The sequence below is a fragment of the Micropterus salmoides genome, unplaced genomic scaffold, assembly GCF_014851395.1.
Source record: "Micropterus salmoides isolate LMB-PRFRI ecotype aquatic unplaced genomic scaffold, ASM1485139v1 Ms_hic_scaffold_15, whole genome shotgun sequence".
NCBI lineage: Eukaryota > Metazoa > Chordata > Actinopteri > Centrarchiformes > Centrarchidae > Micropterus > Micropterus salmoides.
Window position 1 is genome coordinate 14,409,001 of NW_024040596.1, and position 23,924 is coordinate 14,432,924.

At 39.5% G+C, this 23,924-nt stretch overlaps 1 protein-coding gene across 1 annotated transcript in view; it reads left to right on the top strand.

Moving 5' to 3' along the window:
• myo3b (myosin IIIB) overlaps window positions 1-23,924 on the top strand; it is a 70,214-nt gene that overhangs the window by 15,184 nt on the left and 31,106 nt on the right. Inside the window, exons 9-26 of the mRNA XM_038720488.1 lie at window positions 3,066-3,131; window positions 5,748-5,903; window positions 8,336-8,420; window positions 8,518-8,634; window positions 9,071-9,175; window positions 9,468-9,551; window positions 9,675-9,877; window positions 9,954-10,052; window positions 10,148-10,262; window positions 10,357-10,483; window positions 11,061-11,271; window positions 12,075-12,222; window positions 13,425-13,578; window positions 13,763-13,851; window positions 14,343-14,472; window positions 21,128-21,207; window positions 21,853-21,873; window positions 23,035-23,112. Coding sequence (XP_038576416.1) covers window positions 3,066-3,131; window positions 5,748-5,903; window positions 8,336-8,420; window positions 8,518-8,634; window positions 9,071-9,175; window positions 9,468-9,551; window positions 9,675-9,877; window positions 9,954-10,052; window positions 10,148-10,262; window positions 10,357-10,483; window positions 11,061-11,271; window positions 12,075-12,222; window positions 13,425-13,578; window positions 13,763-13,851; window positions 14,343-14,472; window positions 21,128-21,207; window positions 21,853-21,873; window positions 23,035-23,112 — 2,068 coding nt within the window. The remainder of the gene's footprint in view (window positions 1-3,065; window positions 3,132-5,747; window positions 5,904-8,335; window positions 8,421-8,517; window positions 8,635-9,070; window positions 9,176-9,467; window positions 9,552-9,674; window positions 9,878-9,953; window positions 10,053-10,147; window positions 10,263-10,356; window positions 10,484-11,060; window positions 11,272-12,074; window positions 12,223-13,424; window positions 13,579-13,762; window positions 13,852-14,342; window positions 14,473-21,127; window positions 21,208-21,852; window positions 21,874-23,034; window positions 23,113-23,924) is intronic.

The window sequence follows — 23,924 nt, forward strand, 5'->3', positions numbered from 1 at the left end:
TTGTCAGAGGCAACAAAGGCTAATCAAATCATGAGGCTCGGGGAGAGAAATCCAGACCAGTGTGTTGTAAGAGACAGGTCTTCATGGAAAAAGCCTGAGTTAAAATCTGTGGAGCAGAACAGCCAGGGGTGAAGGGATATCAGCGCAGTTTCTGGTGTTTCTGACACAGAATGAAATCTTTCAAGAGATGAAAAATACAGTTTGGAGTGAACTAAAGTCAAGTCTTTGCTGTGTGTTGAAAAACATGCTAACTTCATGCATTGCTGAACTGTGTTCATAATAATGTTAAGAATAATTGCAGATCTGCTCGACCCTTGCAAAAGGGTGAATTCATCAATATGACAAGGAGTTTGCTTCCATGTGATGTGTCTAACATTCTGATGTTTAGCAGCTGAGGCTGATAAGAATGTCATTAGTTTTGCAGATATTTGGTCATAAACCAAAATATTAGATGGATTAGAATTTTGACCTGGTGATGGTGCTAGATGAAAAGGCAAGGGGTCACCAAAATCAATAAGATTCATCCTCTAGGGAACATGAAGGTCTATACAAAATCCAACGTCCAATATGTTTTGAGATATTTCACTCAGGATAGACTGAAGACCATAGACTGTGGTCAGGACCAAAGAGGTAGACCAACCAACTGATGTTGTCATCCCTGGAGCCATGCTAGCTAATGGGGCTAATGATTAAAGATTAGTGTTAATTTTTTTTACATGTATGCGTGGATTCTTTCTCTGAGCGCCTTTCACAAAACATTTGTTAAAAATCCATAATTCATCAACAACAGTGAAACACTTTTGATTGTTACAATTGATCACTCAACTTTTCAGTCAGACAAGAATTGTCAGAAATAATGCTGATTTCGACTGTCAGCTGCCAGAGTTCATCTCGACTACATGTTCATTGTTACTGTGAAAACCAGCCATCGTTCAAAGGAACTCACATAACTTCATCTACATTCTCATTTTATGTATTAAAAAAGTCTGTTTGGATAGAGTGAGGTAACCATACATCTTAATGTCACAGGCTTCGTATTATCAGACACTGATGTCTTGACCCCTGACAAGAGATCATTGGCTGGTTGGATGGTTTTCCAATCATGAGTAGGCTAAAGGCTTTAACATCTCTATCCATGATACTGTTATTTTACCGCTCTGTGTGGTGTCCAGGACTGCATCGTTTAGAGATGTGGCAGACAGAGACTTGATAAATGTAGCAGTAGTTCTCAGTGTTCATGCATGTATGCGCAAAGAAGTGCTGGTGCTCTGGCTGCCGTGATGGATGAGCTGAAATTTTAAGCGGGTGGTCCATTCGCTGAGTAAGTCTTTATTCTGGACCCTTGTACTCATTCTCTGTAGCACCTGTGTAACGGCACACGTGTTCCCTCATTGTGCTGAAAACAGACCAACAGTAGGAAATAAATTAATCTTTTACCATTATACATTATTATTTAAATTGAATGTAGAATCTTTATACATTAATCTCTGGCACACTTTTGATTTATTCACAAAATTTGAAGTACATCACTGCTCACCTCTTATTCTCAAACAATGTCATCAAGCACAACGTCCTAATAGATTTTTTCATTTCATATCCTTCTTAACTTTGCTAAAAATAAGATTCTCAACACTGCCGCCTGTTGTTTTAGTAATTTTATCACCTTCAAAGACTTCATGTTGTCAGGTATAGTGGCATAGACATTTTTAATTATTTTTATTTTATAATTGTAATGATTTAAACCCTTTACAGCATTTGTTTCAGAGGTGTATGGAAAGATTATAAGTAAGTCTTAAGTGGGCTCTGACAATGTGTTGCACAAAAAAATTTGTTGAATGAAAAATAACAATGTTTTGCATCATATGGGAATTATGTATTCGGCATATGAAGAATACTTTTCAAATATTGCACTGGCCTGATTTTTGTCTTCCTTCATGGCTTAGCTGCAGCCGTCAAGTGCTGTTGACACCTCCGTGATTTTGCCTCAATCCACTCTGAGGAGCGTCTTGACAGTACAAGCTTTGCCTGGACCTAGATTTGAATAAGCCATTTGTGTTTACAGTATGAGACAGCACTCTCACAAATACTGGAAGAAAAAAACTGCCTGAATTTACTAAGCACAATGAGCGCACTTGACAGTGTTATCAGCAGTATGCTACTATATTGACTTTGTAATGTATAAGCAGTATGGTACAACATCAAGGCGAGTACGTGTCTTCAGGCTCACATTAGAGGTTGCATTGAAGCAGTCAGTTACTAGCTTTGATCTGCTTTGGAAAGGATTGCCTGTCTGAATCCTTATCAAAGACTCCACTAACTTAATGCTGCGGAAAATGACAGATTTTGTACCCCAACATCCTCTGCTCTCTTCCAAAAAAATATGTTGTTGTTTAATGTGAAGCTGAATCTACGTCTGGTTTGTTTGTGATAAACAAAATGAAACAGTTAAAAAAAAAATTTCCCTTTTACTCTTGAGATTTCATATTCTACTTGTGTGACAGCGTTGTGAAACAACACGTGTGAACTAATTAACACAGTTAACAAATGTCTCGACCAGGTCTGTCACTGTTTGCGTGACAGTGACGAAGGGCTCAGCCTTCAGCTGTCAGACTTGCAGCTCCCTGTGAGGATGACTGTACTCAGGCCTGTCCAGCCTTGGCTTCTCATACAGACCTGTCATCTTGAGCACTTGAAAAGTGTTAGTCTCATTATAGATGGCCTCCGTAAATGGTGCTGACAGAGGTATAACTAGCTCCCATAACTTTTGGCTCCCTATGGCAGATGCTTGCTGCCAGACAGTGGAGGAGCTGTTATCATTTGTCACTTTTTCTGTGGCTGCCATAGACCTGGATCTCGACCAGCTCGTCCTCCAACCAAAAACTCTCACAGGAGTCTGACGGTCGCGCGCTGCCTGCCAGCCATCATTTGTCATATAACTCAAGAGACCAGCTCAAAGGCTTTGATTTTCAGCGATGATCATGTTGTTTGAATGCATTTAGTGAAGTCACAGTTTTATGCAAATATTATGCTGACTTTTGTTTGTGTGTTTTTGTTGTTTTTTTTAGAAATCCCTCCCCTACATTACGACATCCAGAGCAGTGGTGCAGAAGTTTTTGCCATTTCATCGGCCAGTAAGTGTCCTTTAACTTCAACTTGTCAACTTTTGTCCTCTTCCTGTTTTAATACTTTTTGGAAATGCAGTTGTTTTCCAAACAGGGATGTGAAAGAACACAGTAGACAGCAACATTTAATGTTCCAAAGAGAGCCCGACCTTTTCTGAAGAACTGAGGATTTATTAGAATAACAGAATATTTTTACATAGACATATAACAGATATTAAAAGACTTTATTAGTAAGAATTTCTCAAATTTATTTTATTAAGATTTTGTATGGGTTAATAAACGATGACATGGTAAGGTCTGGTGCAGATTCAGGGAGATGGGGTAGATGGCATTTGTGTTTACAACATAATGTGATATTCCAACATGTGTTCATGAGGTAAATTCAAGTTAACTGTTGTGCATGTACCTGTGAATTTAGCAAAAAAATTACAAAAAAATGTGTGGTGTTGGATGTTTTACCTTGAATAGAAAATGTACTTAAATTACTGTGAATAATGACCATAAACCACAAATAAAAATATATTAAACACAAAATGAGAAAAGTCAACATCAAATTTACATTAAAAAGCAGCTTGTTAATCATTTATTGCTGCGATTTACTTTTTTTTTTTACTTCTACAATACATTTTTTTGTGTGCACCTGTCATTATTCACATACAGTATGTCATTATTAATAACACAGACATGTAAGTATCGCAGTCATGATGTGTGATAACGCAAAATATGTTCAACACAATATTGACGATCAGCCAGCGTATCAATCTGCCTTTAGTTCCAAAACTGGTTTTCTTGACCTGTAATACTATTTATACTATTTTAAAAGAGTGTTTCTTGTGTTAAATCTGTTGGCAAAACATTTGAATCTGTGACTGAAAGTAATGTTGAACGCCTGCTATTAATATATACTGTACAGGACTAAAGATGATAAACATTCATATTACTCGCTTGGTATCATTTGTCCAGTATGAAACGATAAAGCCTGCATGGGGGTTACAATTCTTAAATCAAGAACAGCTGAACATTAGCTACAGGGCATTGTCAGCAGGCGGGAATTTGCAAGTAAACATGGAGGGAATTGAAATTGATATTTTATGGCCAGATTCTATCAACCCTCTTGTCTTTCTGTTCATTGACTTTCATTTGTATAAATCTGCCACAGAGGAACAAACTAATTTACCTGTGTTATCAGTATTATCTGAGGACCCGATAACTTGTCATTTGCTCCACTGTGCAAAGCTAATAATGTCAGGGGTGGCTTGTAATGGTTGCTCAGAATATACAACCTTAATTTCTACCATGCAGAGGTGTGTGAGTCTGAACCATAATGAGAAAATAAAATTCAATTATTTGTGTAGGCATGGTTTCTGTCTTACATTTATGTTGGAGGTTCGCAATGAAATGCACTAACTGAAAAGGAGTAACTGAAAAAACAACAACAGATAATGAAAGGCTTTTTTTGTGTCACTTGAGTTATTGATGGGTCAGGACAGAGTTGAGGCATATGACCACTTGAACCAGCCAGACACACATTGCAGTTATGTTAGTTTTTTTACTTTTTGCATGTACTTGCAAAGGTTTTTCATTGTCTTTTTTGGTTTGCAGCTCTGTAATCTGGGTTAATGGATTGCATGGTATCGTATCAGAAATAATCTCCCCAAACAAAGCCCTGCAGAGTTCAATGTGGGGAGGCTGGACAATGTTATCAAGCTCTCCATGCTGTTTGTGAAGCCTTTGCAACACTGTCAGGCCTGGTGGGGGGGAGGGATGTTTTTCAGGATAATAAATCTATCACCAGTGTCTGCACTTGTGCAGCCAAAGAGCTGACTTCTGTGACAAAGTGGCCTACCGTTCAGCATCCCGGCAGCACAGCCCTGCTAATAGCAGCAACCTCTGCTTAATGTCCTGACACTAATGAATTCATGGAATTAACTTTCAGAGCTGAACAAACTGATAAAAGAAACAGAATTTCATTGTAGATTAGGTGTTTTTCTCCTATCTTGCCTCTGCCTGCAATCACTGGTGTTGTATTGCTCATACACACACATTACAGATGTTGGAAGTCTTTGGCTAAATAAGTAATTCAACAACACAAATGTGGATTGTTGATGGATGCATCGTTGAGCTCAAGTGGGGATTTCAAGTCCTTTAATTTCATAGTTTTTCTCTCACAATATATCAGAACTGTCAGAAATGAAAGCCAATTTGTTCTCCTGGGTGTGTGGTTCTTAACAATCAGTATCTTGCAACCATTTGTATCAGTAGCTAGCTGATACTGATTTGTAGCCACAGGCCAGTATCACAAAGTGCCATAACTTATTGGCAAACACTGCACATCACAGATAGGTCTTACGGCTTCGCCACAGCAGGGCTTGTTTGGACTCCGGGGGCCATGGTGATGGTGACCATGTGGTACTCAGACAGATTAGTGACCCACACTTTAAAACACTTGCAAGGAGCTCCCTGCTGCTGTGAGTGTCTGTCAGAACTGATCCAGACAAATCAGCTATCTGCAATGTTCAGGTGGCTGCACAGTTTCTCCTCAGCTGTTTAATTCACTCTGACATGTGGGGCTTTGTCTGTCTGAAGTGTTCAAAATCTTTATCTATTTTTTTTTGTGATTGTAAGGTGTCTGATAAAGGATTTTGAGGCGCGTCCATCTGTGACCCACCTCCTGGAGCATCCCTTCATCAAACAGGCCCACGGCAAAGATGTGGCTCTCCGAAAGCAGCTAGCTGCTCTCATCCAGGAGCAGCAAGAGGCGGGCTGCAAAACCAAAACCAAGTAAGTCCCCTGATTTTTTTTAAATTGCCAGTGCAGAAGAAATAAGATGCTGCAATGACAAAGCTGTTTGCTTCATTTGTGTGCTGTCATCGGAGGGCTCTGTTGCAGCAGATGGGCATTGACTGAGTGGTGATATTTTTTCTGTCCAGTAGGGGGCAGGGTCTCATCTTCTTACAATCCGAAATGATGATGAGCCCCAGTAATGGACATTACAGTATGTGATTAAAGAGAAGTTAGGGTAGGGGAGTGTGACTAATTCAGAAGGAGTGATTGTGCTGAGTAACCATAGATTAATAAATGCCATTTAGGCCAGTGGATGTGGCAACCATCTTATGGGGAGTCCTTAGTACAAATCACTTCCCCACACGCGCGATTAAACCAATGAAGGAGTAAATATTCTAACTGTGCAGCCTTCTTTTTGCTTGGTTTTGAATGAGCTAATTAGGGTTATTTTTTTACAGATTAATAATAGCAGCTACTTTACAAGTTACTTATGTTTTTCCTAGATAATATGTTCAGATATGTAGAGACAGAGAGAGTGATTTCTCCCTGAAATGTGTCATGATGAATAGTTCACCGAGAAACTGACATGGCTGCGAATGACAGAGAGAAATACTGACTTTGGCATTGCTTAATCTTCATTATAAAGGAGTTCGCTGAACCTGCCCTTGACTGAGAGACTTGATGTTGTGCCAGCTCTGTTTACTCCCGAGAGTGTGCAGAGTCGGTGCCTGAGCCTGATCTCAAATTCCTGTCCACAGTGAAAGTGGATAATGGGATTAGGAGCTTGTAGGGCGAGAACCGGGCTTGCCTGGTTTAGTCTCTCATGCCACAGATCAGCACACAATGACTCCAGATAAGAATAAAGACATAGAAAACTTAAAAGTAGCTACCGTAGGTGGAATAGTGTGATTTACTTCAAAGCAGGAGAGAGGTAGAGGCTGGAGGTCTCAGGTCCTTCTCTAAAGGGACGTGATGACGAGCAATCACTTCAGAGAGACCACATATTGAGCATCTTACTTTATAGCATTTACACTATATTCAGAATACAGAATGAATACAATGACAGAGGTGGAAACAATTCCTAACCTGAAGCTTGAATATTTTTATTCATTTTATATGATGGATTATTTATTATAATAGAATATAGATACATCTTGTGAATGAGATATTTGATGATTTTTGCAGTTTTTAGGATTGAGAAGTAGCCAGATGTCTGATGCTCTTTCAGTACCTTTTTATTTAAAGCTGTCTATTTCTTTCTCAATTGTCAACAAATCCCATCAAAAGACCAAAACCAACAATTTGTAAGTGCGTATTTTGCTACTTTCTGACTCCCCTTCTCTGTGGCACTTACTAAACACATAAATCTTAAGAACTGACTCAAAATATTATGTTTCTTTTTTATGTAACAAAACCGTTGGACACTGTAATTTTTTTTAACAAACATTATTCAAAACGGAGTTAATAGTGCTTTTGTTGTGAAGTATTTTCATCTGAGCATTCACAAATTATAAAAAAAATGTCAATTAACTTTAATATAGACCTTCTTAAACCAGCCACTTCCTGTTTAATAAGGCAAATGATTGCTTTTAAGTGGAAGGCTCTGCAAATGTTTCTTAGCAACAAATGTACATATTACTAAAGCTTTTATTGATGAAAATAAATTTAGTAAATGACTAATTGAAACTAGGTAATAGTTATCAACTTAGGAAGGACTTTAAAAACAAACTTAGTGATGGATTTACGAATAGCTGGTGTGACCCAATCCTGGTCTGGATTGAAAAGCAGCAGGACGGTGTATTTGAAACTGACTCAAAACAAACTGCAGTGCCCAAGTTCATCTTAGTGACACCCAGTGCAACTGTGTAGCTCATTGATGTACCTTTGTTTTTGACAACAATGCAGCTATGTGACTACGTATGATGAGGAATAAGCTATTTCAGGCTTTGGTTACACAGATGTTAATAGGATCAATGTTCAGTCAGTGTTGGTCTTAGTCATTTCGTGGGATTGCCTTATCTTTTAAATTTCATAGAAATGGCCGATTTGCCACTGTAAATTGGAACCTGCTGTGTACACACGTGTGTATATATACACATAAAGCAGTAGGCACTCAGAGACACAGCTCTTTTTTGCTCTCGTTCACACTCTCTGGGGTCCCCTGAGGTTTTCCACAGTCCCTTGGAGACAGCTGGCTCTGTGTTGACCTCTGCCGCTGGGGCTCTTTGGAGAGTGATAGGTCAAAACACAGATGAAGTGCAATCACAGTCTGTGATAATGGAAGATGTGTCCCCTGGGAGAGCTTTAAGGGCTTTACACAAACCTTTGAAGTTACTGGCTCCTACATCCAGCCAGTCAAACTACTGTTTCTCATGTGGTGGTCACTTTACAGCTTTCTGAGGCATTATCATGTCCTTGGCTTCATACAGGCACGAGCGGATCAATACTCGTAAAACCCTCATAATAGAGAGCTGTCCTGATGATGATCTGGTAAACCTGGAGTTCTTAGATGAGGTAAGATTTAATGTGTTTATCCCGTCATGCATTGATAGGCCCAAGCTACGATCTTGTTGATGCTATGTGTGTTTTGGCTTTTTTTTCTTTTCTGCAGGAGACAATAATCAGCCATCTCCAGAAGAGGTACGATGAGCTGCAGGTGTACACTTATGTTGGTGACATCCTCATCGCACTCAATCCTTTCCAGAATCTCAGTATCTACTCGCCCCAGGTTGGTTATGGAACAGTCACAGTGTTTTTTTTTTATTAAAAACAGTTCTATAACTGATTTAAAAAATATCAATACAAAAATGTGATTTTAAAAATTTTATTTTCAGCACAAACACTCTAGTTTATTCATTTATTGTTTTTAACCATGATCTCGTGTAGCAGTGTCTGTCGGTAACATCAGCGTGTTGAATGCTAACATCCATGCTGACGTTAGCATTCGGCTAAAAGCACCACTGTACCTCAGTACAGCCTCACAGAGCTTCTAGCATGGCTTAACTGTTTATTGTAAATATAAAAACAGGTGAAAATCTGATTTGAAAAATTGTAACAATAAAAAAAATCTGGGATATTTTAATGAATCCAGATGGGGTTTTTTTGTAAAAATCTTTAAAACTGAGGATTATGTGCCTTGTGTATATACATATGCCTTCTCTTAGTTCTCTAAGCTGTACCATGGGGTGAAGCGGGCTGACAACCCTCCACACATCTTTGCTGCTGCAGATGCAGCCTACCAAGGCATGGTGACGTTCTGCAAAGACCAGGTATTCTACACAAAAATCCAACCCTGTGATAGTAAAATTGATATAAAAAATATATTTTGGACGGATGTTCTTGAAATTCTGTAGCTCTTCTTCCATTTGGAGGTGGTGACTTTGAAGTCGCTTTGAACTTTAAGACAAAAGTATCTGCCAGTTAAGTGGTCAGGTCTGTTTTTGAAAAAGAGAATTAATTCTCTACAAGACTTTTATCTCGTCTAATAAAAGCAAACTGTATGTAATATAAATATTCCTTCCTTGATGTTTTAGTCACCATGTTTGTTTCCCTTTGTTTTAGTGTATCATAATCAGCGGGGAGAGTGGTGCGGGGAAAACAGAGAGCGCTCATTTGATTGTTCAACATCTTACCTTCTTGGGAAAGGTATAGTAGTAGTGTGGTCATCTTCTCGGTGTAAAATGTGTAGATTCTAGTGCTGATTACTCAATAATCTCTAAACTATCTTGAAATTATACTAAAGTTTATGAAGAAACATGTGGCTTTCAGGCAAACAATCGGACGCTGCGTGAGAAGATCTTGCAGGTGAACCCCCTTGTAGAGGCCTTCGGAAACGCCTGCACAGCTATCAATGACAACTCCAGCCGCTTTGGCAAATACCTGGAGATGAAGTTTACACCGACTGGAGCGGTCATCGGAGCCAAGATATCAGAGTACCTGCTGGAGAAGTCGAGGGTCATCAAACAGGCTATGTATGTGCTGCTCAGGCTTGGTCTTAATTCAGTTCCCTTTGTCATACCTCTGACTACTCTGATTGTTTTCTTTCAGGGGGGAGAAAAACTTCCACATATTTTATTACATATACGCTGGGCTTTACCACCAAGACAAGCTGAAGACTTACAGGCTACCAGACAGGACGCCTCCCAGGTTAGCACAGCAGTTTAACATGCTCATAATATTCCTGCCATCTTTCCCTTCCCATCATGGAGATTAACAGTGATTGTCATAATGTGCATCTGCAGGTATATTGACAGCCGGCACTGCAAAGTGATGCAAGACATTGTCTCCAGCAAACTGTACAAGGAGCAGTTTGACGCAATTCAGGAGTGCTTCCGAAATATCGGCTTTACTGAAGAGGTAATTTAATACTCCATCAAATATAGTTTGCATAGAGTATTTGGTGACAGGTCAGTAATAAGTGCTATGATATTTGTAATTTTTTGTTTTTTAGGAGGTCAACTCTGTTTACAGAATTCTTTCAGCCATTTTGAACACCGGCAATATTGAATTTACTGCCATCACATCTCAACACCAGACTGATAAGAGTGAAGTTCCTAACTCAGAGGCCTTAGAGAACGGTGAGAGACAGTACTCAGTGAAACTCTTATATTAGCCAAGGAAACATGTAGGTTTAATAGTCTCCCTGAAAAGCAAAGAGTTTGTTGTGTGATTTAGATGAGATTAAAAAAGCTATTTTATGTTGTATTCCTACTTGTGGGATGATATAAGGACGTCGCTCTGTAGTAAATTGCCTTTCATCTCATTTCTCTTTTTAAATATTTGTGTTCACAGGTTGTGTTCTGTTTTTTATGTTGTGTAATAATTTACATTTTGTGTAATAGATTGTTATTTTGTGACACTTGTGGTTTCACCGTGGCAAAAGGTATGCCGGATGTCATATAAGCCTTTGTGGGCACTTTTATGTGCATTACAATAAACAATGAATCAATCATATCTTGTGACCCAGAAAAAACAAAGTTATCTGTAAGCAGTTCAAACCATATCATATACACAAAGCACAGAACCTCTTTCCATTTACATAAAAAATGTAAAGAAGCTAAGACCTCCGCCGTTAAAGATTGTTGGGGCTTATTTTTATGCTAATGACGAGCTCTTGATTATCAAACTGATTAACTGTCTCGTCTTTCCTCTCAGCTGCGTCTCTACTTTGCATCGGTCCTGAGGAACTCCAGGAGGCGCTGACCTCACAGTGTGTTGTGACCAGAGGCGAGACCATCATCCGCACTAACACCGTGGACAAAGCCACCGACGTCCGAGACGCCATGTCCAAGGCCTTGTATGGACGCCTTTTCAGCTGGATAGTCAACCGCATCAACTCCCTGCTGCAGCCTGACATGAATAACTGGTGAGTGTGTGCTGGTGATGAACATCTGTGCGGACGTTCACGGTTACACTCTCTCCTTCGATTATCTCGAGCGATCACGCAGAGTTTCTGCAAAGCTCTGATGACCTTTTATGGAAGTCTGTAGAGGTAGATGCAAACATGCAGAGGAGAATATCAATGGGCAAGCACAAGACAAGCAAAAGGAGAGCAAAAAAAAGTTTAATAAATTTTTGATACAGAGTTGCGTGCAGAGAAAATAATGTTCAGATGATTAAAAAGACTTCAGAGAGACTGCAAAGCGGCTGTTCATTGATCCAAAAGAATTCCTTCATAAATATGAGCGTCGACTGTCAAGCAGTGGTCTCTCAGAGATGTACAAAAGCCAGAGTTCCTGTCTGCATTCCAGTCATCTTTGCCATTTCCTTATTGCCATTAATAACTGGGTAGCACAGGCTAAAGGTGACCTCTACATACAGAGGGTAATGACTGATCATGAAAAGTAGCAGCTCGAAGCAGTGAATATGAAATTCCGGGTGTTAATTCTTCGTGCTGTCTAGAAATGAGTATTGCTTGTGCCGATATTGACAATGACTCAAGGTTTAATTAATAGAGACTTAAAGACAATCATTTAAGTAGCTTTGACTCTTCTGAAAGCTGATGTTTATGATTTCTCATCAGATTACTAGGCCACCCAGACCAAACTCTGTATTTGGGTTGAACTTGGATTATCATTAAAGTTTTATCAATTAATACGCCTGATGGGGATTTGCTTGTTCCGTTACACAGAAGAATAAGTTTGTTTGTCCCCTTTTCCTCCTTTGAAGTGCCGCAGAGAGCAGCATGAATGTGGGAATCCTGGACATCTTTGGATTTGAAAACTTCAAGAAGAACTCGTTTGAACAACTGTGCATCAACATCGCAAACGAGCAGATCCAGTTTTACTTCAACCAGCACATATTTGCCCTTGAACAGGTAAGTTTGACATACAGATAGAAGCTTTTCATAGCGTGCTTAAGATGTCCCTGTAAAGATGTTCTTGGAATGAATGCATCCACAAAACGACAGTCCTCAGCAATTAAACATATTGAGCAAAACAAATTCCTTTCAAAACGTTGTAATGGAAATCACTCATTTCAATATTATATGTGTGTTTTAACATCCATCAGTGCAGAGATGCGCTCAACATGAACATTTTGCTTTTAGCTGGGCTGTGATGTGTAAAGGATTGTTTATACTGTTGTGCTCCACCAAATGACTCTCTTAATTGATTTAATGACGTTGTTTACCCTGAAGAAGTCTTTTTTTTCCTTGATGGAAATGAAGAGACATTAATCAAGAACCATTTTGCCATAATGCCTTTTAGTCTGTGTTAATTTTGCAGTAGTCCTTCTAAAAGGACAAACAAGGTAAAGTAGGGCACGTTTTATTACAAGTTAACTCAGTCTGCTTTACATTTTAATGTTACAGCAACACATGTACAGAAGAATACACTTAATATAATACAAACAAGATAATTTATTGAGACGGGATTTCACACATTAAAAATAATAATACTTCCTGCTCAATTATTAAAATTTTCTAGCACTCTCCAGGACCAACCAGAACTGAAGCTACATTTACCATTTACAGATAAATTACAACTGTGATTATTGAAAATAAGGTCTTTAAGCCTGTTGAAAAGCCACTGATCAAGGGCTGGTGCTCAGTGGAAAAGGGATTTTCATTTGGTGTAGATGTCTTCAGTCTCACAGTACACAGACACTGATTATTCTGAGTTAATGACTTAAACATGAGGATGGTTTAGATCCATTGGTTCCACTTTATTAGTAAAATATATATTTAAAACAACTTTTTGATCTGAAATTAAAGAGATGCAATAATATGATATGACTCTGGGTTATTTGCAAAGTGAAATAAATTATGAATAAGTAAGCGGCTCTATTTGTTAGTTCAGAGCTGTTCTGTTTTATGCATTCAGTAAAAGACTCTATTATGCAGTAAACTTCAGCCATAGACACACACACCGAGCCGGCTGCAACTGTTTGGTTTTGTTGATTAGAAACTCTTTCTCCCCCCCCCACACACGCACAAATCATATTTAGCCCAGATTGTTTAATTGGGTCATTTAGAGAAATCATTAACTAGATTGTTCTACATTCACTGGTTCTAATTAGATGGAATACCAGAGCGAGGGGGTGGATGCAAGTCTGGTGGAGTACGAGGACAACAGGCCCATCTTGGACATGTTCCTGCAGAAGCCCATGGGTCTGTTGTCCCTGCTGGACGAGGAGAGCCGCTTCCCTCAGGCCACTGACCATACCTTAGTGGGTAAGACTGGAGCTACTCCTGCAACATGTTCAGACATCAAACAAAAATCACAAAGAATTAATATATGAAGTTAGAGGTCACCACTTAATTTGAATGTAGCTACAGCTCTTGCCACACAGTTTATATACCTTAATACTTTCCTACTTGTGCTGCTTTTTTTGCTCTTCTCATTTCTTGCCTACAGATAAATTTGAGGACAATTTGCGCTGCAAGTACTTCTGGATACCAAAGCGTGTAGAGCTTTGTTTTGGGATTCAGCATTATGCAGGAAAGGTATCAATTCAGTATTAGTAATTAGTAATTAAGTGTTTAGGTAACCGAATCAAGGTGGAGCATGTGGTTTTTTCAGACCAATTAGTTAGCAATTGGGAGTTAGTTCAAATCCTGTTCAAATTTGAATTACCTCTTGAATATTCAAGATTAGGCTGGGCTACAATTAATTGTTGATGTTTATCAACTTTCAGTGACAATATGATCATATTGCATTATGTTTTTACAAATTCAGTTTAAATGAATGAAGCAAGCTGTTATTAAAAATGTAAAAATTTGTCTTTTAAGTGTTTGCATTATATGTATGAAACACTTTTGTATGTAATATATAACATTATAGCACATATATCAGTTCAGTTTTTTAATTTTTGACTTGTCATAGCACAGGTGTCACTAGTAATATTAACCATGGCTCTGTTGTATTCAAGTGTCCCCGTAAGCTGTGACAGTGACCCAGCATGCATAATGTGATTGTCTGATGTCCTACTCGACAGGTAATGTACAATGTGAATGGATTTTTGGAGAAGAACAGAGACACCCTTCCTGCAGACATCGTTGTGGTTCTGAGAACATCAGAGAACAAACTTTTGCAGCAGCTGTTTTCCAGCCCGTTAACTAAAACAGGTATGCTATGGTATTGGCCTCAATGAAAAATATAACAATGTAGAACATCTCAGCCAATAACGGGAACATTAGTCTACCGCTAACCACAACGGAATGGAAACTTTTCTTTGAGACAAACTATTGTTAACAAAGGCCAGGTTCTGACTGTATTACTCTGTGAATTGTGCTGGTGTCTACTGCTTCCATAAATGTTCAGGTAAGTGGGTTTCTTAAAGACGCGGCTCCCCAGCGTCTCCTGGTCCCCCTTCATTTCAAGCCTCCGTGTGCCGTGCTCGGATAAATCTGCAGTCTCCATTATCTCTTGAGAGGCTCAGCTCTCTGCACGGCGCTCTGTTTTTATTTTCACTAAGCTGTCCCTCTTGGTTTCCCACTGCTGAATGCTATCTACAGATTGTGGGTGCAGTGGGATATTTTTATGATAAGGTTTCTAAATACCCAGGGGATGAAGAAACAGTATTTAGAGAACACAAAAGCAACTCTTCCCACCTCTTTTCTGTTGGTTAAATGAAGGTAGAGTAAATGCTCGTCATTAGCTGCGGCTGAGGCCTCCTGGTCACTTGACTTAGTTGAAATGCTAATAGATGTGTTAAATTATCAGATTCCCACTTCCTACTTTATTTCAGCTAAGCCACATTATGTGATTCACTTCCTTTTTAGGGGCCTGTAAATGCCTACTTTCAGTCCCACTGGCATTAAAAGCAGCTTCAATTCACAAAAGGCACCTTAGCTGAGACTCCAGTAGAAATCTGTGTGATGTGTCTGTAAACTTCAATTGCATGTTGTGCACAAGGGAGCCTTCATCCACTTCCTTTCTGCAATTAACGGCTTCACAGGAGTACACGCTATAAAAACAAATTCAGGGAACACTTCATTTCAGTGCACAAAGGCACTGAATAGATTCTAAGATGTGCTGTAATGTTTACTGCTGCTGACATAGTGTCACTTAGGTCTAAAAGCTTCTTTATTTCCCTTTTGTTCCACTGCACTTTTGTCTATCCTGCCATTCAGACCGCTGGATCAGGTTAACGTGATGTCACAGAAATAAACTGTTTCTGTGTTGTGCAGCTTGAGCCTTTTTATCCTAAAAAGCTCCACCAAAGCTCACAGTAATGGTATGGATTCTTTTGCATGTTCATTGAAAGGCAGTATAACTGCAATATACTCACACTCAACTCTTCCTCTGTTATTTCTTTGGAGCTGGAGGTCCAATTTTCTTAGTGCATTTTGTGAAGCTGCAGATCATCTCTTTAGATAAAAGCTATGAAACACTCTGCTCCGGCTTATCGTTCTGGAAAAGATGGAGCGCCGTTTAAAGTGAGATACAGTATAGCATAAGAAAATTATAAATCTATTCTTCAGGGTAAAATTTGTGAGGGGATTTAATTTGCATTTTACTTCACATTATAGATTCACTGTTATCTGTGAAATTACTATTATCTGGAGGGATCTGATGGAAATCTGTTTTACACCAGGGTGGTTTCACAACTCTGGGTCGCCTCATCACAGTGTCACCACTAGGGGACACCCTCGTAGACCTGCAAGCTGACACTGTGGTGGAAATAAAATAATGGATCTGGGATGTCAAATTTCACACATACATACAGTGAATGTTAATGTTTCTGCAGCTACGCATATCTAACTGCTGTGATACAGGGACAATTCCTCTAAACCAGATCATTTTCCTCGTTTAAACAGACATACAGCCCACATTTGTGTAATATTTCAGTAGACTACTCATTCATTTCACTTGCCAGATTGAGAATGAGAAGGTCTAAGGATTGAAGTAGTTCATGTTTGGAGAACAGTAGGAAACTAGGAGGGCCCCAGAAAGTAAAAAGCTCCCAGGCGGGGAATAGCAAGGCCACTTGAGCCCTGCAGAATGTGGGTCCTTGAGGCTTGGACATGTGGTGGTGTTTTGTCAGAGGAAATGGGATGTATTTGCATGGACAAATTCATCAGAGCCAGGGCCTTTCCCAGATCAGGGGGATCACAGTGTTTGAATTGGCTGGGCTCAGTAGGGCCTGCCAGGGCCTGGGCAGCCTGCGGTCACAGTGTGGGTCTCTGTGGGTGGATGTGTGTGTGTGTGTAGCCGCAGGGCTGCTTGGCCTTGCTGCTTGTAGCACAGCACATCTGCACACACAGCACTTCAAGACTGCCAGTCCTTTCTTTGTCAGAGCACAATGAAAATGGAGGACGTGCAGAGTGATGTGTGGCCCTTTTGAAAGTGAGAGTGTAAAATCATATATTTCCTGCGTTATTTTGTCTTACTGATATGCGCCATTTATGTTTGACAGGGCTTTAACACTTTATAATGTACGCTATATGCCGAGAAAATCACTGGTATGAGCAAGAACTACACTACCCTAGTGCAATTTTTGTCATTTTGAATTATTAACCTAAGCAGTGACGTGTATGTAGAGGTGTACATGCAAATATATTTTACTCACAAGTCTGATTCACTGCTGCATGAATGTATGGAGCGGCAAAGATTTTACACCCGGAACACAGCATTTCTTTTTATTTTCGTAAGACGGCAACTTTTCATGGTGACTTAATTTAACATCTTACCTCAGACCAACTGCCCCAGAAAAAAAGATGTTATCAGGTAAAAGAATCCTCCCTGAGTTTGAATGTATTTATGCTGTTCTTGTGATAATGAATCTATGTTTTGAAAAACCCTCCAGAAGCCATAACAAAAGCAGGCAACCATGAGTTTAATCGGTTTCATTAAGGAGAACTGAATGCTGTGAATTAGTGAATGGATGTGTCTTTACTCTGTTTGTTGTGGTGAAAATGAACTAATCACATTCACTCAAATACTTTACTTTAACTAATTCTTTAGCACTGATATTCTGTGATTTTCTGTGCGATTTTAGATGCAGGACTTGTACTTGTAACTTTTACTTAAGCAAAGGATCTGAGTACTTCCTTTACTTTTTTTTATCCAAAGTGGTGTTAATTTTACTGTAATGCTTATACTGTAATACTGACCCATAAAATAAGCCCATAAACTCCCCTGAACTTCTACAATCTCAGGCCTCACATTTCTTGTGAGTGACAAGATTTCTGGCTCAAATTTATACCTTCAGGTCTTGTTCATATTTTACAATTCAATATTTTTATACTGGGTGGGTTAACGAAATAAGCTCATACTGCAATTTCCTCCTGCGAGATATCGGGGGTTATAAGTTCAAGTCAGTCATGTATGTCGAACAATTTACACTGGTTTTACATCTTCACATGAAGCCACAGTTGCAGTTCTCCCATCTTCTGCATCGCCCTCTGTCTCCCTTCACGTTAGGAGATCCTCCTATGTAGAAATGACAGGCTTCTCCCAGCGATATGACACATATGGCTCTTTGTTCTCTCCCAGTAGAAGCCTTTTTTCATCCCAGTGGGCAGACACCACGGTCTTTCACTAGACGTCCACGCTGTCTTGCTACCAAAAGAGACACTCACCAAGTAATACTTTTGTTCAATTTCTCCCCTAATCGTGGTTTTGGAGAATGTTTTGAGTCAGCAGTGGAATTTTTGATGGCCCCGCACATCAATAGCAAGGAGCCAGCTCTTCTGAGTCACATGGTACAACATCCTTTGATAAATGCAACACTGTGTTGTGTCACTAAAAGCCAATTACACCATGCGTTTTATGATTGATCTGCTCTGACAGTAGTGGATGGCATTTAAATCAACAGCCCCCGGAGCCATCGCTAGGCATAAACGGTGGTGGTTATGGAGGGTGGCGGGGGGTTATGGGTGCTTTAATCTCATTTGCTTGGTTGCTGAGTTGAGTTTCTGGATCACATGTTTTCAAAAAGAGAGCGGGAGAGTGGCTGAGATATCTAGCAAGCCTCTGCTCACTCAGCTCGGGAAGGCTGCTCTCTCTCACAACTTTGATTGTCCCCCGTGTCGACAGCTCGATCCACAGCTTCTGAAGTACAAGGCGCACACTGGCACTCATAAAAGCGTGTAGGGAGGTGTCATATTGAACGCGGGATTGCTTTTTAATCCCAAGCACATTGACTATTCTTGTCAATAGAACCCCAATACAACTGCCAGCTTGAGCTTTTTTTTTTCCTACAGGATTCTTGCTGGGCTTAATTTTCAAAGTGAACGCACAGATGCCAAGGAAGGCTTTTTCTCTCTCTGCCCCCACCTCCTCCCCTCACCTCCCTACACACTGCTCTGCCTCACTGTGTTTGTCCCGGAAGTCCATGCCAAGAGCAACATGCGTGAAGCAGAAACGATCAGTGGGACGCTCCTCCACCTCCTGTTTCCCAAGACTGAATGACCTGATGGGAAATATTCTCCTCACCTGCTCTCCTCTTTTTATTTATTGAGATTTTATGTTGTATCCTCTTCTCTCTTATTTTACGTTATCATCACACATCTATTGAGAGCACTGATAAAAGTAAGAACTGCCTCCAGCTGTAACTAAAAACATCTGGCCTTTTTCTTCAACTGAATCCACTGTCAAAGAACAAATCTTCCCTGTTCTTGCTCATCTCTGTGTTTGAATAATTATTATCCACATCATTAGACAAGTTCCCTACTGTATCTAAATTAGAAGGTCTTCTTTCAGGCCGGACATCACAGGTGTTCCCTTGGTTTCATGTCTCAGGAGGCAGAAATCTTTGAGGATACTGACTATTAACCCGTGCTCTAATCATCTAGTCAGGAGGGGATATGAAACCCGCCAGAAGACTGAATTAATACGACTCGCCAAGGAATACATGAAGAAAGCAGCGAGTGTCCATTTGCAAGGCTTAGGTACAACTGTCATAGTTTCTCTCATCGCAGCGCAGCCCCTTCATCTCCCCTTGATGGTGTCATGGAAGTGAGAGGCGTGAAAGCACAGTGACACTCCACGAGCCCGTTCCACTCGCAGCCGCTAATTCATCATGACAAATGTGCTCAGATGATCTGGCCCAGCAGCACTAATGGGGAGAGGAGAGAGCGCACTTCATTTGCACAAGACCCACTCCAATTAATCCATCCAGCTTTACTCTGGGCTAATTGGAGCGGGGCCCTCCCTGCCTGTGTGCTGGTAATATACCCGACACAGTTTAACGGCTCCTGTTCTCAGAGATCATACTTTTTTGTGTGTGTGTATTTTTTGTGTGTAGATTGTGCCGAAGGGGTGTTTGAGGTTGTAAAATCTGTCGTCCCCATGATCCTATACACAAGGCCTCTCTCACAAACATGTGTTAATAATGAGCAATTATCTGCTCATATTTCCATGTTATCATATTTTACACTTTCCTTTCTACTATTTTTAGGTCTTGATTCAGAACCTGTGGATACTTTTCCCAAGCACATTATTAACAAATATAAAAGTGCATATTTTGATGCAACAGAATATCTTGAATTTAGTTTATTTACCAGATGCAAAATGTATTAATAGCAGAATAAATGAGTAGATAAATAAATAAAAATGAGCAGATAACTGTCAAGCGCTAAAAGCACGATCATCACTAGCTTAAAAGACTGCTTGAGTCCTTTTGAAGTTCTCTCACATCATATGTTTTGGTTTGTTTTGACTACAGCAGAGTGTGTGTCTATGTGTGTCTGTTTGTGCACATATTTGTGTGTGTGTGTTCGTGCATATGTGTTTGTCCAATGAGACGCCACATTGCCTTGGCTCACTTTAAAACCTTTGGCACAAGTAGGACGTTCTTTGTCTAAAGTTAGAAGTGGTCTGGCTGTTAATTAATCCATCATAAATTGATTTTGATCTTTCCAGTGTTTGTTTGATGCTTCTAATGCACACTTGATAGTGCAGAGTCCTAAGAGAAAGGCAGGCGATGATCCAGTCTTTAAGTTTTTTGGCTCGTTGTCAGACCATGTCCTCAACAACTGACGTTGAGTCTTGAAATTATATAGCAGAAGCCGACTACATATTTGCATTTTAGAAGTTCGCCTGTGTGCAGTAGAAAATCTAGAACAATTGTTGGCCTGTCACTTCAGCTTTATCTTAAAAAACTTACAAAGGTTTTCCTCCTTGCCATACACGGCTGCTTGGGTAATGCCGCCTCCTGTGTCTGCAGACGTATTTTTCTAAAGGTGTGTGTGGCACATCTGTGCAGCTATTGTTTATTCATGGAGTAAACCCTTTGAAATGTGTTAAGATACTTCCCACTCATTATAAAAATCCTGCCACCCATGGATTAGGACTTTGATGTCACCAATCCTGCTTCAAAGGCTTCTTTCACTGCTATTAATCACAGTTTAGCCTCTGAAGATATAGCCAGAGAAAACATTTGGACATCTTGTGCAGAAACTTTGAAATGTTCAGACTGTCTTGCATATGCTATGTTCATATCCTTTCCGCTGTGTGTGGGGCTGTTGGACTGCTGTGCACGCAGCTGCACTCCTGAGTCCATGGGATTCAGCTCAGATTTAGGGTCCTTCTGAACTGTCTTTGATACTGTTCTGCAGTATGGAAACTACTGTTAACATTGTAGTGTAGCTGTTGACTTTGTTTTCCTTGTAGCTTGTATGTTGAAAAAGAATATCACCCCAAAGTGTCTTCATGCTTGATAGTTCACTCAATAATCAAATCTTCCCTTTATTTCACACAGCTGTTCAAACTTTAAATAAAATAAGCCCTGACATGACTATTTGTGTCTTTTTTTTATGGTTTGGTTTTGAACAGGAAATCTTGCGACGTCCAGAGCCCGGGTTACTGCGGCCTCCAGATCTCTGCCACCACAGCTTGGTTCAGGACGCACCAAGGTGAGGCTTGTCTTCCCGTAGCACAAATCATCACATCTGAGAACATAATGTTTTTTATTTGTTGCTCACAGGCATTGCACTATAAGAAACCCAGTAAAAACTTGTGCTGTGAAGCAAAGCCACATTAATTGACTACCCTGTTATGTTTGCAGTCTTGCTTGTGGTGATGCAGCATCGCCATCTGGCATTTGGTATCCATGGCATAAAATAGTTCTCAGACTTACTACCTATTGTTGTTAATGGGCACTAAAGTATTGTGAAAAAATATGTAGGTCCGCACAGAATCAGCAGATATAATTGCATCAATACATTTCAATAGGAGGCCGTGATGCAGTTTCTTTGAATGCCTTGTAATGGTGTCACACACATACAGACAAAAGATTTGTTAATAGTAGCATCTTTTAAACTTTCTCACCTCTGGACTCTCTTTCATTTCACTGTCTATTTTTACTTTATTTAAGGGGAAGCATTTGGTCAAATCGTATTGTTTGTAAGATATCAAACTGAAAATGTATTTTTTACGTTGTGGAATTATTTTTACTTGGTCTTCACATTATGATTTACAGTGGAAAATGCCTTAAAGGTCCTTTACTTCTTGTCTATCCACTTCCCTCTTCCTTTATTTCCATGTCATTCGCCTACAAGTCTCCCAAATACCTATTGAAGGTAAGACTTCTGTTGAAAATAGTTAAAGTTTCTTTATCTAAATATATTTCTAAATCACAGATCAGTCTTTGAAAATACATAATTCATTGAAATCAACTGCTCATCATTGTAATCCAACTTGAAACTTTAACAAATTTTCCCTAACTTGGAATAATGTGCAGTTTCACTCTTTTAACGTCTGTCATATTCTGGTTTTAGAAAATGTAAATCACTTCTTTTGAACTATTTTATCACGCAACCACAATTCTGCGTTATTAATGTAAAAAAATGCTCTGTGATGTATCTTTTTAGATTATAGAATTACGTGTGTATGTGGGACACAAACACAGGCCAACTTAACTGAGGAAAAACTGTTCTACTTTCTTGAACTTCTCCTAAGAACTCACTCAGTTATTCTTGAACAAGAAAGGGCTTCTTACTAACAACTCAGTGTGATTGATGTTATATGTATGCCGTCATGTTCTCAATCAGCGTTGGGGAGAAGTTGACAGAAAATGACGCTTGCATAGTTACCAGTACAACCAGATTAAAGTAGTGTGATGGTTGTTAGAATAGCAGAAGTAAGTCCTAGATAACCGTACTTCTGTGTGATCTGCTTTCAAAATAGCGAAGTGTCGAAGCGTCTGATTCCTCCCTTCATGTAACTCTGAGAATGTTTGACGTACCTTTTCTTTCTCTGTACTAGGATGAAGATATGCACCTTGCAACAAAGACTTACCATAAAATATCTATTGCATCATTAATTTTGATGAAGCCATGAACTGCGAAGGCCATTAGAAAGCTTATATTGTGTCCTCGTTAATCTGTCGTCGTCGAAATGACTGTCTGCTTGGTGACGGCTAGTCTCATTACTCAGAATGCTCTGCAATTTTCCCATGCCCCACAGCAGTGCAGAATTATTCTCTAGATTGTTAGCTTTAAGTGTTTATGGGACTATGTTACAGATGGCACTGTTAATACAGCTGTGTATCCCCAACTGGCCCATTTAGAGTAAGGAGACCTGCTGTAATAATACCTTTATCTCTACAGAGCCCACAGAGGATGTCAGGGTGCAAATAAACTGCATCTCATTTGTATCTGCTGCCTTTGCAGTGATGCTCCTGGCCTGAATGTGGCCTGTTTTGTCAATGCAGCATGTTCATTGTGAGTGTTTGTGTTCAGGTGGACACCATGGAGATGATGCGACACCCAGAAGAAACCACCAACATGAGGAGACAGACTGTAGCCTCCTATTTCCGTGTAGGTGTTTTCTCTTTTATGCTGCTTAACTGTCTGAAATCAACCAACAGTTAAAAATGTTGTGTACTCTTCTGTTCAGTTTTAAAATCACATCATCAAACCAACTGTTCCACAGTTTATCAGAAAAAGTATCTTGAAGTTAAGCAGAGAAGGCCACAGAACTTTGAGAATGCCAACTAAAGTTTGGGGGAAAATGACATTGTGATACTAGCCTAAATCCATTGATGGTGTTGGTGGAATCTTATGTCTCTATTTGAGGCGGATTCCAGTTAGATTAATTAATTAGTTTAATGCTAATATATCTAATGCATGTACCCACCCACAGAAATGTATGAAATTAAGCCTTCACACACATTTTTCCTTACCTCTTAAATTGATTTGGTAATACCTCAAACTCTGCCTGATTGTAAGAAAACAAAATCACAAACAGGTTGTGACATTTAACATTGACTTTTAAAGTGTGGTAGAGCATGTAATGTAATCTTTATCAAATATTTCCAAGCATGTCCAACTATCTTGTTAGTAGTTCATAAAAATCTGATTAACTTTAACCTGCTGTATCTACTTAAGCTACAATAGCACCTGATAATAAAAATGCACATTATAGCAGAACTGTAGAGGGTTACAAAGCAACTAAAATCCAGTGACACACAGACAATGAAAACAGCAGAAATCATGTTTTACTGTAATGACTCGCACAGTAAATTCTGCTTAATCTAAATTTCTCCATCATTAATTCAGTCAGTGAAACAACATCATATTCATCATGTTAAAGTTTGTCTTGTTAACAGAAATACTATTCTCATTTCCTG